This window comes from Peromyscus maniculatus, chromosome 8 (genome assembly GCF_049852395.1).
Source record: "Peromyscus maniculatus bairdii isolate BWxNUB_F1_BW_parent chromosome 8, HU_Pman_BW_mat_3.1, whole genome shotgun sequence".
Taxonomy (NCBI): domain Eukaryota; kingdom Metazoa; phylum Chordata; class Mammalia; order Rodentia; family Cricetidae; genus Peromyscus; species Peromyscus maniculatus.
The window spans coordinates 54,151,183-54,164,751 of record NC_134859.1 but is presented as its reverse complement, the minus strand read 5'-3'; the positions used below and the strand labels follow the sequence as shown (position 1 = coordinate 54,164,751).

At 52.0% G+C, this 13,569-nt stretch overlaps 1 protein-coding gene across 2 annotated transcripts in view; it reads left to right on the top strand.

Moving 5' to 3' along the window:
• The window catches only part of Dnah2 (dynein axonemal heavy chain 2), a 116,344-nt gene that overhangs the window by 38,365 nt on the left and 64,410 nt on the right, over window positions 1-13,569 (top strand). For both annotated transcript variants that reach the window (XM_042282265.2, XM_015992328.3), the window contains exons 15-24: window positions 3,030-3,176; window positions 4,484-4,640; window positions 4,997-5,236; window positions 5,722-5,910; window positions 6,899-7,046; window positions 7,914-8,106; window positions 10,073-10,273; window positions 10,616-10,772; window positions 11,209-11,383; window positions 11,822-11,985. In XM_042282265.2, coding sequence (XP_042138199.1) covers window positions 3,030-3,176; window positions 4,484-4,640; window positions 4,997-5,236; window positions 5,722-5,910; window positions 6,899-7,046; window positions 7,914-8,106; window positions 10,073-10,273; window positions 10,616-10,772; window positions 11,209-11,383; window positions 11,822-11,985 — 1,771 coding nt within the window. The remainder of the gene's footprint in view (window positions 1-3,029; window positions 3,177-4,483; window positions 4,641-4,996; window positions 5,237-5,721; window positions 5,911-6,898; window positions 7,047-7,913; window positions 8,107-10,072; window positions 10,274-10,615; window positions 10,773-11,208; window positions 11,384-11,821; window positions 11,986-13,569) is intronic.

Genomic DNA, 13,569 nt, shown 5'->3' with positions numbered 1-13,569 from the left:
TTGTTGATCTCAATGCCTTTGCTGTTAGCATGCTGTTCAGAAAGGCCTTTCTTGACCTCAAGCCTATTCCCCTGTTCTGCCAGATTCAGGGCATCTGATCTTATGGTGAGGTCTGTGATCCATTTGGAGTTGAGTTTTGTGCAGGATGGTAGACACGGATCTCTTTTCATTCTTCTCCATTCAGCCGTCCAGTTTAACCAGCACCATTTGTTGAAGATGCTTTCTTTTCTCCAGTGTGTATTTTTTTTTTCTTTTTAAAAATCAGCTAACAGGCTGGAGAGATGTCTCAGGGGTTAAGAGCACTGACTCTTCTTTTCCAGAGGACCTGAGTTCAATTCCCAGCACCCACATGGCAGCTCACACCTGTCTGTAACTCCAGTTTCAGGGGACCCTGACACCCATGGCAAAAATCAGCTATCAGCCAGGCATGGTGGCAACACTCCTTTAGTCCCAGCACCTAGGAGGCAGAGGCTGGTGGATCTATGAGTTCGAGGCCAGCCTGATCTACATAATGAGTTCCAGGACAGCCAGGGCTACACAGAAACCCTGTCTCAAAAAACAAACAAATGGCCGGGCGTTGGTGGCGCACGCCTTTAATCCCAGCACTCGGGAGGCAGAGCCAGGCGGATCTCTGTGAGTTCGAGGCCAGCCTGGGCTACCAAGTGAGCTCCAGGAAAGGCGCAAAGCTACACAGAGAAACCCTGTCTCGAAAAACCAAAAAAAAAAAAAAAAAAAAAAAAAAAAACAAACAAATGAACAAATAAGCCGTCTGTAGGTGTCTGGAGTGATGTCCAGGTCTTCAGTTTTATTCCATTGATCGAAATGTCTGTTTCCATACCCATACCGCAGTGTTTTTGTTACTATCCTTTGTAATACAACTTGAAATCTGGATGAAGATAGTCAGCGAGCACACTGGGAAAGACACAGGCTGTAGCCTGGGGAGCCTGGCAGGCCTCAGGGGAGAATTCAGAGTGAGGCTGGACTCATCTGCGGTTTTCATCAGCGTTGCTCAGCTGCGTTCACATGACTGAGCCTGCAGGGTAATAGATTTCAACCCCCACCCCCACCCCTGCCTGGAACTTGAAATGTCTATAGGCCAGGCTAGTCTCAAACTTGCAGTCAATACGCCTGCCTTTGCCTCCCGAGTGCTGGGCTTAAAGGCATGCGCTAACATGGCTGGCTTGTGGTGGAGTTTTTGTGAGATATTAGACTAATTAGAGATAATAGACTGTTCGAGATATTGCTAATAGAGTGGCTGAGATGAGGGGCTGGGCCTGAGAGCTGTTAGCTCGCTGGAGTTAGCATGGACCAGGCCCTGGAAAGTGCCTTCCATTCCCAGCGTAGAGAACAAATCAAAAGCACAAAGAAAGGTCAGCGGGGTCAGTGCGGGGAGTGAACAGGAAGGAAGTAAAATCACGACCTGAAGGTTTTCGTGAGGTCAGGGAGCCGGTGGTTTGGATAAACTTGAAACAAGCGCTGGTGAGGCAGAGGAAGCTGGACGCAGCCTCCAGAGGAGCTGTGAAGGATCCCTGGGTGTGGCAGAGGAATGGCCGACTGAATGGAAAGGGGATCTCGGTAGACTGGAGGCAAAGGACACTCAGGACTCTTATGCTTTGGGATGTCATTAATAAGTGAAATTAATTTTTATATTCAACACAGCATTCCCTCTAACACAACATAAAATTATAAATAGGGTATTTTCTATTTTTTCTCTAGAAATTTTTTTCTCTAGAGAAGGTCTTCTCTAACCAATACCCTGTGCCCTCTTTTTCCTGTTTTCTGTTTATTTTACTTTTTCCTTGTTTGGATTTTTGAGTTCTTTTGCCATCATTTTGAACTTTGTGAGTACCAAGGGTGAAAACCTTAACAAACCAGCAGCCAGAAGAGAGCCAAAGGTCTGCTTGGCATACACATGAAAAATAACAGAACTGTCACGCAATGAAAGAGAACTCGTAAGAGAGAACAGGACATGAGAGTCACTGGCACCTGGACATGGTGGTGTGTGCCCCTAACCCCAGCACTTGGGAGATGGAGGCAGGAATATCAGGAGTTCAAGGTCATCCTCAGGGAGTTCAAGGCCAGCCTGGGTAGCAAAATACCAAAGCAAGGAACAAGAGCCCTTGCAAATTAGAAAGAATAGGAAAGCACGGGTGCATTGTATTCACATTGTAGGAAAGGAACTGGAAACTGATTGGAAGCTCTGGGGGGTGGGTGGGGTGGCTGGGGGTGGGTGGGATGGGTGGGGTTTGTCAACAGTGACTGTTGCTGGGATCAACAGGGCAGCTCTTGAGAAGTGTTCCCAAAGTCATCATTAGACATTTCCTCCCACGCTAGTCAGAGACCTCAGAAAAATCTTCCAAACGGGGTCCTTTCTTGGTGTACCTCGTGTCTTCAAATACATCTTGACACTTGGGACCTCCGGTCTACTGGCCATAGTGTGGATTTCTCAGGAAGCCAGAAGGCTAGGGTCTTAGTTCTGAGCTTGTGGATGGCTGTGTATACCCCGCTCACTCTCAGGCTACTCCTACTCTTCAGGGCCTGGAGTCCCCAGTCAAGGTCGTCTTCTGCTTGTCCCTGTACCTCAACAGACAGGTTGAGGCCCCTGTTCTGCAGAGTCAGGGAAGGACACGGGGAAGCTTCTTCTTGAATTTAATACTGGCCTTCCTGTTTGAGCCTCACTTTCAAAGCCCCTTCTAGAAGTTTCCTTGAAGCCACAGTCCCCGGGGTTTTAGAGAGCTCGGTAGTTTCCAGCTGTTGCTATGGCCCACTTAGAATTCCCCTTCTGCTCCAAACCCAGGTCATCTCCTGTTCATCTTCCAGGACTACTCGTTGTCACCCTGTACCTGTGTGGGCGTTTGCCCCAGACGCCCAGAAATCCCCGAGGCTGCTGTTCTCATGGTTTGGGGGAGCAGCGACAGTTGTGCCCTGTCTGCCTGTCACCTGGAAGGCCTGCTTGGTTTCTGTCAGATGGTCCCTCTGTGCTCCCACACCCCTCCCGGCGCCCTCAGCTGCTCTGCCTTCCCCCCCAGGATGCTCCTGGTTCTCTTCGTGGAGATTGACTACTGGGAGCGCCTGCTGTTTGAGACGCCACACTATGTGATGAACGTGGCTGAACGCGCCGAGGACCTGCGCATTCTCCGGGAGAACCTGCTCCTTGTCGCTCGAGACTACAATAGGTGGGCTGCCGTCCTCGGTCCTCGGTCCTCGTCACAGCCTTGTGTTTACCGCAGCTGCCTGAGGACGTGGTCTGTGCCGCGAGGTTCCCACCCATCGTCTTTCTTCCGTCCTGAAACACACTTTCCCATTTCCCGCTCTTTCGGCCCTGCCGCTAGTTCTATCCCGTAACGGGAGAGAGCCAAAGTAACCAGCCCAGGGCACTCAAAACGGGGTGACATTAGGATCATGGGCATGGAATAGCATCAGAGTCACTGAAGCAAGGCCATGTGTCTCCCATCTAGTCTCATCCCCCAGCCTTTGACCTGCTGGAACCCATCTTTGTGCAAGTATCATGGATTGGATGGCTTAGAAATAACCAAACTCATTGCCCACAGTTCTGGAAGCTTGGGAGGTTCACGGTCAAGGGAGGGGCAGGGCCAGCGTCAGGTGAGGTCCTCCAGCTCCTGGTCCCTAAATGGCCACCTGACAGTCTTCTGTGTAGAATGAGCTGGGAGCCCTTTTAGGTCTCCTCCTCAAGACACCAATCCCATCCACGTTCTAACCAGCCCCCAAGGCCTAGTATACCACAGCAGAAGGGAAGGTTTTAATAGACGGATTTCGGGAAGACAGTCTTACAGACCTTTCTCACCTCAGTGAAAGTCCAAAGGGGATGGAACATTTGTTCTCTTTGACCGTCTAGAAAGGATACATTCAATGTGGTGACCGTTAGCTGCATGTAGCTACTTCCATTTAAATTACTTAATTAAAAAATTGCCCCTGGCATAGGCCACATTTCAAGCTACATACAGCTAGTGTTGGGTAGCACATCTTACATTTTATTTATTTATTTAGTGTGCGTGGGTGTTTTCTCTGTGCTCCACATACAGGCCTGGTACCTGAGGAGGCCAGAAGAGGGTGTCAGATCCCCTAGGACTTGAGTTACAAATGGTTGCAAAACATCATGTAGGGGCAGGGAATTGAACCTGAGTCCTAAGTAAAAGCAAGTGCTCCTAACTGCTGAGCCCTCTCTCCAGCCTTGGTGTGCATGTAGAGATCAGAGGTCAGCCTGTGGGAGTCAGTTCTCTCCTTCCACTATGTGGGTCCCACGAATTGAATTCAGATCTTCAGATTCAGTGGCAAGTGTCTCTAACCACTGAGCCATCTCGCCAGCCCCTGGCCAGCACACTGTGTGTAACGTTTGCATGATCACAGCTTCTTCCGGGAGCCCTAGGCTAGAATGCAAGTTTCAGAGACTGCCAAGTTTCCTGGCAGGAGAAGAGGCCCTCACAGTTTTCTCTACCAGCTACCGATCTTCTCTCATGCACAGGATTATTGCCATGCTGTCCCCAGATGAGCAGGCCTTGTTCAAAGAGCGGATCCGATTCCTGGATAAGAAGATCCACCCAGGACTGAAGAAGCTGCACTGGGCTCTTAAAGGGGCCAGTGCCTTCTTCATCACGGAGTGCCGCATACATGCCAGCAAGGTAGGCCACCGCCACCAGACTCTGAAGGTCGGAAAGGCTGATGGAAGGCGCTATAAAATAAATATAAATAAATTAAATATGCTGGGATAAGGACTCCCTCCCCCCTTAAAATTTGGTGCTGAGAATTGATCCCGAGGTCTTATGCATGGTTAGGCAAGTATTTCCCCACTAAAGGGAAGGATTTTTTTTTTTTTATGTCAGAAATTCTGTCAGGAGGCTAAGTGGAAGAGTAGAATCAGGTCCAGAGGACCCCAACCCAACCTTCACGGGAAGGAATATACAAGGTGTCTGCACAGTTGGAGGGGATGTATGTCATGGGAGGTGCCACCTGTGACTGTTCGTGGGTCTGATTCCAGGTGCAGACGATTGTGAACGACTTCAAGGCGTCCACTCTGACCATCGGCTGGAAGGCCCAGGAGATGTCGGAGATGCTGCTGGTGCGCATCACGGGCAAACGGGTGTACAGAGACCTGGAGTTCGAGGAGGCCCAGAGAGAGCACCGGATGACTGTACAGCAGAAGCTGGTGAACCTGCACCAGGATGTGGTGAACATCATGACCAACTCCTACGAAGTGTTCAAGAATGATGGCCCTGATGTAGGCACCCTGCGATGGGGGTTGTGGTAGGGAAGCCCACATACCCTCCTACCTCACTACTACCCTCCTGGCCCGTTCGCCAATGTGTGTTTCTCAAATGTCCTCCCCTGGTCCCAAATGCAGCCCGCCTTCAGTGTTTGAAGCCTCTCTCCTCTTGCGGCATTCAGGATCTTGCCTCTGTTCCTTTAAAGATTTGTTTTTCTATTTGTGAGTGTTTTTGTCCACATGTATGTGTACCATGTGTGTACCCTGCTGCACTCGGTGGCCAGAGGAGGGTGTCAGGTCACGAGCTGCCATGTGGGTGGTGGAAACTGAACCCAAGTCCTCTGTAAGAGCGGCCAGTGCTCTTAACAGCAGAGCTGTCCTCCCACCCCAGGGCCCTGCATTTCTGTGGCCATCTTGCTTGTCTCCCATCAGCTGGTGCCCACGTTCCCAGGTCCTGAGCTGGTCTCTCTAGAAGAACCCCCCACCCCCACCCCCCACAGATTCAGCAGCAGTGGCTGCTCTACACAATACGCTTGGATCACATGATGGAGGATGCCCTGCGCATGAATGTGAAGTGGTCACTGCTGGAACTTTCCAAGGCCATCAGTGGGGACGGGAAGACGACTCCAAACCCACTCTTCCGGGTCCTTGTCATTTTACAGAATGAAGGGCAGGGGGGCGTGGCACAGGTAAGGGGCCACCGAGTGCCAACACCTCAAAACCACCCCACCTGCGTCCTCGGCTTCTTCCTGTTCTTCTTGAAAATTTAAAAATTGAAAACATTAAAATATAATCACATCATTTCCCCACTTCTCTTCCCTCCTACACCTTCCATGTCCCCCGACCTTGCTCCCTCTCAAATTCATGACCCCCTTTCCTTCACATATACGTATAACCTGCCGATTCTGGTTAGTGTTGCTTATGTGTGTCTGATTTCAGGGGTGAGCACGTGGTGTTGGGCAACCAAGCAGGGGCCCCTTCTTGGGGGAGACTGGTCCCCCACCCTCAGCGTTGGTCGGCTGCAGTTAGAGTTTGTTCTCTAGGGTTAGACCCCATGAGATTTCACTCTTCCGACTTAACGTGGCTGTCGGTGGTGTCCTTGTCCGGGTCTTGCTTAGGCAGCCATATTGCTGAGGAATCATGGGTGAATTTCCCTGCCATTTCTAGGAGAGTCTCCCAGCAGACTTCCTGGTCCTTGGGGCCCTTACAGTCTCTCCCCCCAACCCGCCTTCTGTGATGATCCCTAACTCCCAGGTGTGGGAGTTGGGTGGCAGATGTTTCCTTCCAGGCTTGGCACCCCACAGCCAATTGTTATTTTCTCCCAATTTTTTTTTTTTTTAAATGTGTGGGTGTTTTGCCTGCATGTATGTCTGTGCACCACATGTGTGCCTGGTGTCTGCAGAAGCCAGAAGAGGGTAATGAATGCCTTAGAATTGGAGTTACAGACCACTGTGAGCTGACATGTGGGTGCTAGGTATTTATTGAACCAGGTCCTCTGGAAGAGCAGCCATTACCCGCTGAACCATCTCTCCAGCCCCTCTCTCTGCTCATAAACGTCATCCTGGGCCTTGACTGTCTTCTGGGCCTCCAGGCCCAGCTCTGAGGTGTTCAGCCTTAGAGGCTTCGAGGCCTGTGTCTCTCCACGAGTGCCCTAAGCTCCTCCGCGCTTCCCGGCAGGTGGAGTTCTCCCCGACTCTGCAGACTCTGGCAAGTGTGGTCAACGACATTGCCAGTCACCTCTTCGCCACCATCTCCATCTTCCGCCGCCTCCCCGACATCCTCATCAAACGCAAGATAAATCGAGAACCCATCCATGTGATTGTGGGTGAGCGGGCTGTGGGGAGGGCACACAGCGGGCACTTAGACCGGGCAGAGTTAGGAGGACAGATGAGGGCATTTCATCCACACGGGCCAGTCATCCCTGTGGCTGATGGGAAACCAGGCCAAAGAGCCAAACCGGGGGAGGAGCTTGCGATTAGGTGACTGACTGCTGTGGGTTTGAAAACTGGGCCGGAAGAGGAGCAAGGATAAGTTTGAGACTCGTGTTGGGACTGGAAGAGGCCTTGATTCCCGAGGGGGGCAGGGAGGGAGAGAGGGAGAGGATGCAGGGCGAGATCGGCCCTCCTGCATCCTCTTTCCTCTTCTCTTTGAAGACTCATTCACTCTTCTTTCATGTGTATGGGCATTTTGCTTGAATGTAGGTCTGTGCCTACCAAGTCCAGAAAGAAGGCCTTGGATCCCTGGAACTGAAGTTACAGATGGTTGTGAGCCTCACGTGGGTGCTGGGAATAGAACCTGGTTCCTCTTCACCACTGAGCTCTAGCTCCCGTTTCTTTTTAAGATTTATTTATGTCTATGAGTGCTCCATCCTCATGCACACCAGAAGAAGGCGCCAGATCTTATTACAGATGCTTGTGAGCCACCGTGTGGGTGCTGGGAATTGAACTCAGGACCTCTGGAAGAGCAACCAGTGCTCTTAACCTCTGAGCCACCTCCCAGCCCCTCCCCTCTGTTTTGTTTGTTTGTTTGTTTTGTGGTTTTTTCGAGATCTCCTCTGTTTTCTAATGCTCATGTTTGAGTACATTTTAGTGGGGAACTGACAGAGTGGAGAGCCCAGGGCAGTGCCGGGGCCAGGCTGGAGCTGGGACTGGGGTGCATATCAGTGAGAAGCCTCTTTCTCCACCCTTTGAAGAGCGAGATGAGGACATCAAGAAGATCCAGTCCCAGATCAGCAGCGGGATGACTAACAACGCAAGCCTGCTGCAGAATTACCTCAAGACCTGGGACATGTATCGGGAGATCTGGGAGATCAACAAGGACTCCTTTATTCGCCGCTACCAGCGCCTCAACCCCCCTGTCTCTTCCTTTGATGCTGACATTGCCCGGTGAGTGGGCTTGGGCACGGCAGGTCTGGACGCTGTGTGCCCTGAGCTGCAGAGAAGAGCCCTGGACCTTCCCTTCCTGAGGGCAGAGATCCAGAGAGAGGCTGGGCAAGGTCTAGGGAAAGGCAGGTGTCTGGAGCACAGCAGGGTTGTGGGGAGGAGGGAGGCTAGCGACGGAAAAGGTGGAGGAGCTGGTGTCCTGGCTCGTTCCGTCATCCCAGCCGTGGGAGCTGCAACAGGGGCAGCGTAGTGTGTGGCTTGAGATGCACAGCAAGACCATGCCTTAAAAAAAGGGAAACGGGGGGGGGGGGGGGGGGGGGGAAGGGAGGCAGGAGGCAGGAGTGGGGGGCAGAGAGGGGGGACCTTCCACTCTAACAACCCTAAGGTGACGGGCTGGAGCTAAACGAAAGAGGATTCTTAAGTTCTGACTGTGAAGTGACTGCCATCTTTTCATGGTCCCCTGGCCATGGCCATTCATTTATTCAGTACAAATCTCCTATGGGCCATGAAGATTTTTTAAAAGAAAGAAAAGAAATCTACAGGTCTTTCTCCTCAGGGGCAATAACGTAGTGAGGAAGACAAATGCGTGGCCGTGAGAGTGGGAGCCTTGGCATGCTAGGAAGGCCTGGGCCCAGCCCGAACACTGCCTGGCTATGTACTCTCGGGCAGGGTTTCGGATTCCCCAGGCCTCAGTTTCCTGTGCGATAGATATTATGTAACCTATAGTAGGATGCTGTGAGGTTATTCAGTGTACATGTGTATGAGTATACATACATACGTGTGTGATGTGAACTCTGGAAGCTTGTAAGGCACTGGCTATGACCGTACCAGCTCAGCTGCGGGGGGGGGGGGGGGGGGGGGAGGGGGGGAAGCAGTTCAGTTGGTGTCTATTACTATAAAAAATAAAAAATACTTGAGGAAAATCAACCTATTCAGAAAGGAGTTTTGTTTTGGTTCACAGTTGGGGGAAATTTTAGCCCTTGGCCAGTGGACACCACTGCTTTGGGCTTGTAGATGTACACTGTAGTGGATGCAAGGCCATAAACCTCATGGCGTAGAATAAAGGAGAGACAGAGCTGGGGGGCGGGGCGTGGGACCCTCCAAGGCATAACCCCAGTGATGGGAAGACTCTCTCCTTGGTTCACCGATTTCCACCAACTCATGGTAGTGCCAGGCTGCAGACTGGAACTTAGCACACAGACCTCTGGGGAATTTTGAAATCCACAGTAAAGCGGAAAGAGAGGATTTCTGGCCAGAGGTACCAGGAAAGGCTTTGTGAAGACGGTACCTGAGAGGCTGTGCGTCCTAAGAGGGGTAGGCTTTCATCAGGTAGAGATGGGGGCGTGGGAGGAAAGAACAGGGACTGAGTACAGATGGGAGCCCTTTAGTGTGTCCCCACAAAGCGGACAGGCCAAGGCATGGACACAGGACCGGAGGCAGACAGAGGGCCTTCCATGCGGCAGCCTGTCCCCTGATGCTGTCCTGTGGCCACCACTACGTTATGGATGAGGAAACAAAGACTCAGGATAGTCCCAGTCCCAGAAGAAAAGCATGCAGGGTCGGTCCATCGGTGGTTCCACTACAGGAAGCTGAGGCAGGAACACCACTTGTGTTCAGGAGTTTGAGGCCAGCCTGGTAAAATGCAAAAACCCTGTCTCCTAAACCAAACTGCTAGAGGCGACTGAGCTAGAAGCCATGTGGTGTGAGCCCAGCCCCAGCCTGGGCTACTCCAAGGCTGTGGGACCCCGGGAAAGGTTGTGACTGCTGATTGGTGCTGTCCAGTGCTTGGGAAGGTGACGTGACCACAGCAGTCTGCCAGGATGGGTTGGCCTGGGTGACACCTGGCAATAGAACTGTCTAGAAGTGTAGGTTTGGGTGGAAGGAATTGAGAGAGTAAGGGCTGGGGAGGTGGTGTTGGGGTCACCTGTGAAGGAGTAAAACCCTCTGAGCAGACCCGGGGCTCTTGCAGCTACACGGAGGTGGCCAACAATGTGCAGAAGGAGGAGACGGTCCTCAACATCCAGTTCGTTCTGCTGGACTGCTCACACCTCAAGTTCTCACTGGTGCAGCATTGTAATGAGTGGCAGAATAAGTTTACAACCCTGCTCAAGGAGATGGCCGCCGGGCGCCTGATGGATCTGCACACCTATCTGAAGGACAACGCCGAGAAGTAAGGCTTGGCTTGGGCATGTGTGCACGTGTGTGTGTGTGCGCGCACGTGCATGTGAGTGTGCGCATGCATGTGTGTGAACGTGTGTGAGCGTGTGCACATGTGGGCATGTGTGCGTGTGAGTGTGCGTGCACATGTGTGTGTGTGCGTGTTTGTGCGTGTGTGTACATGTGTGTGTGCACGTGTGTGTATTGTGTGTACATGTGAGTATATGTGCACGTGTGTGTATTGTGTGTACATGTGTGTGTGTACATGTGAGTGTGTGTGCACGTGTGTGTGTGTGTGTGTGTGTGTGTGTGTACATGTGCTCTCCCCCACCAATACTCTCTTGCTGCTTTTTAGAATCAGCCGCCCTCCCCAAACACTGGAGGAACTGGGGGCCAGTTTGCAGCTCATGGACACCCTGCAGCATGACTTACCCAACCTGGAGACTCAGATCCCTCCCATCCATGAGCAGTTCACCATTCTGGAGAAGTATGAGGTGCCGGTTCCAGACAGTGTAAGTTCCCACAGTGTTTGGTCTACCCAAGTCAAGCGCATGGCAGTGGCAACATGGAGGACCTTGGGCCATCAGGGGCCATGCAGAGAAGTGAGGGAGATTCAGAACTCCTGAGGACCAAGGCCAACTCAAACAATAGTTCCCCTCAGTTTATGGACTTCTTTTAGACCCAGGTACTTGAGACTGGTTTCTTCAGGATCAATCGCACGCACGCACGCACGCACGCACGCACGCACGCACGCACGCACGCACGCACGCACGCACGCACGCACGCACGCACGCACGCACGCACAGGCTCTGTTTAGGAACTCTGGTCTGGAGGGCCAGAAGGAGGCTGCTAACTGATGGAGAGCTGGGGAGTGGCTCACTGCAAGAGTGTTGTCTACATATATGGATGCCTCTGCCTGTGGGTCATTCTGTCCTCCGTCCTTCCCAGGTCCTGGAGATGCTAGAGAGTCTCAATGGGGAGTGGGTCTCCTTCCAACAAATACTGCTGGACAGTGAGCAGATGCTGAAGAGACACAAGGAGAAATTCAAGACGGGCCTCATCCACTCGGCTGATGACTTTAAGAAGAAGGCACACAACCTTCTAGAAGATTTTGAGGTCAAAGGTATTCCTTACCCACCTCTCTTCCTCCTTTAGTCTTGGTTTTGTGACTTCAGCGTTCCTGTCCTGGGGAGGTGAAAATAGATGGGGGGGGGGGGTGGCACCGGGAGGTTTGGGGCGGGGAGAAGAGGGTGGGTAGCTCAGGAAAGGGAACAAACTTTGAGGGGACGGAATGAGCTCACCTGGGGCCACGGGTTTCCCGTTGGAAGGCCCGGGCCAGCAACCTCTCCTGTGTCCTTACACTGACTTCCTGTCCTTCAGCCCCGTCGATGCCAAAGTGGAGTCTGGTGATTTTTGCTAAGACAACCCATCATTCTCCCCGTTCCCCTTCCCTTTCCTCTCTCACGGGGGCAGCAGTGGGATCTGCCCACTCCGCTGAGAGAGCCACAGTCTGGCCTTTCCAGAGGCCATGGACCCGAGAGCCTGCCTTGACTTCCCACAGGGCCGTTCACCAGCGCGGTGGGCCACACGGCTGCTCTGGATCAGATCGCACAGGTGCGCGCCATGCTGATGGCCATGCGGGAAGAGGAGAACAACCTCCGCTCCAACCTGGGCATCTTCAAGATCGAGCAGCCCGCCTCCAAGGACCTCCAGAACCTGGAGAAGGTGCTGTGTTGAGCTGGGCCCCGTGGAAACCGGGGAAAAGTGGCAGGGTCAGGACAGGGTTCTGAGGGCCTGGGAATGGCTGGGGCCAGGCAGAGGCAGAGGAGTTCATGAGCAGCTTTGTGGGGGTGTTTGTTTGTTTGCTTTTTTTAAAACTGAGGTAAAAATTCACACATTAGACCACCATTTAAAACAATGTAGTGGCATTTAGGTTATTCCTGGTGCTGCATAAGCTGTCTCCTCGGTCTCCATTTCAAAACATTCCCACAGGGTCACTGAGATGGCTCAGCAGGCACAGAGCTTGCCTCCTAAGCCTAAGTGTAAAGGTGGAGGGCAAGAACAACTTCCTACAGCTGTGGTCTGACCTCCGCTTGTGCCCAGTGGCGCTCTCTGTCTCTCTCTGTCTCTCTGTCTCTCTGTCTCTCTGTCTCTCTCTCTCTCTCTCTCTCACACACACACACACACACACACACACACACACACACACACACACACACACACATCAGGAGAGATGGCTCCGTGGTTGAGAGCTCTATTGCTGTGAAGAGGCACGATGACCAGGGCAACTCTTAGAAAAGAAAGCATTTGACCGAGGGCTGGCTTACAGTTTCAGGGGGTCGGTCATGGTGGGGACCATGGGGACAGGCAGGCACACATGGTGCTGGAGAAGTAACTGAGAGATCTACATCCACATTCACAGACATCAGGAAAGAGGAAGCCCCTGGGCCTGGCTTGGGCTTTGGGAACGTCAAAGCCCACCCCACTGACACACTTCCTCCAGCAAGGCCACACCTCCTGATCCTTCCCAAACAGTTCCACTCCCTGATGACTAGGCATTCAAATACACGAGCCTGTGGGGGCCTTTCTTATTCAGCCACCTCAGCGGCTCTTTCAGAGGGCCTGGGTTTGGTTCCCAGTACCCACTTGGAGGCTCACATAGCCTGTAATCCCAGTTCCAGGGATTCCAATGTCCTCTTCTGGACCCTATGACACTACATGCACATGGTGCATGGACATACATGCAGGCAAGACATCTATACTCATAACATAAAAAAAATCTTTAGAAAAAAGATATTGTAAGAATGATTTAAAAACCCCAAACAAATCAATTTCATTACCACAAGAGGAAATCGTGTTCCTGTCAGCAGACACTCCATCCGCTCTCCTCTAGCCCATGCCAACTGTTAACCTATTGTCTATGTGTATACATCTGCCCGTCCTGGACAGTTCCTACCAGTGGGACCGCGGGGTCCTTTGTCTCTGATTTCTTTCATTCACATAGTGTTTCCACAGCTCATGTATGTTTATAGCATGTATCAGTATTCCAGTATTCCATACCTTTTTTTTTTTTTTTTGGTTTTTCGAGACAGGGTTTCTCTGCGTAGTTTTGGTGCCTGTCCTGGATCTTGCTCTGTAGACCAGGCTGGCCTCGAACTCACAGAGATCTGCCTGGCTCTGCCTCCCGAGGGCTGGGATTAAAGGCATGCACCACCACCACCCGGCTCCATTCCTTTTTATAGCTCACTAATATTCCATTGTTCGTTCACCCACCCACCAGCTGATAGGTATGTGAGGTCATTTCTGCTC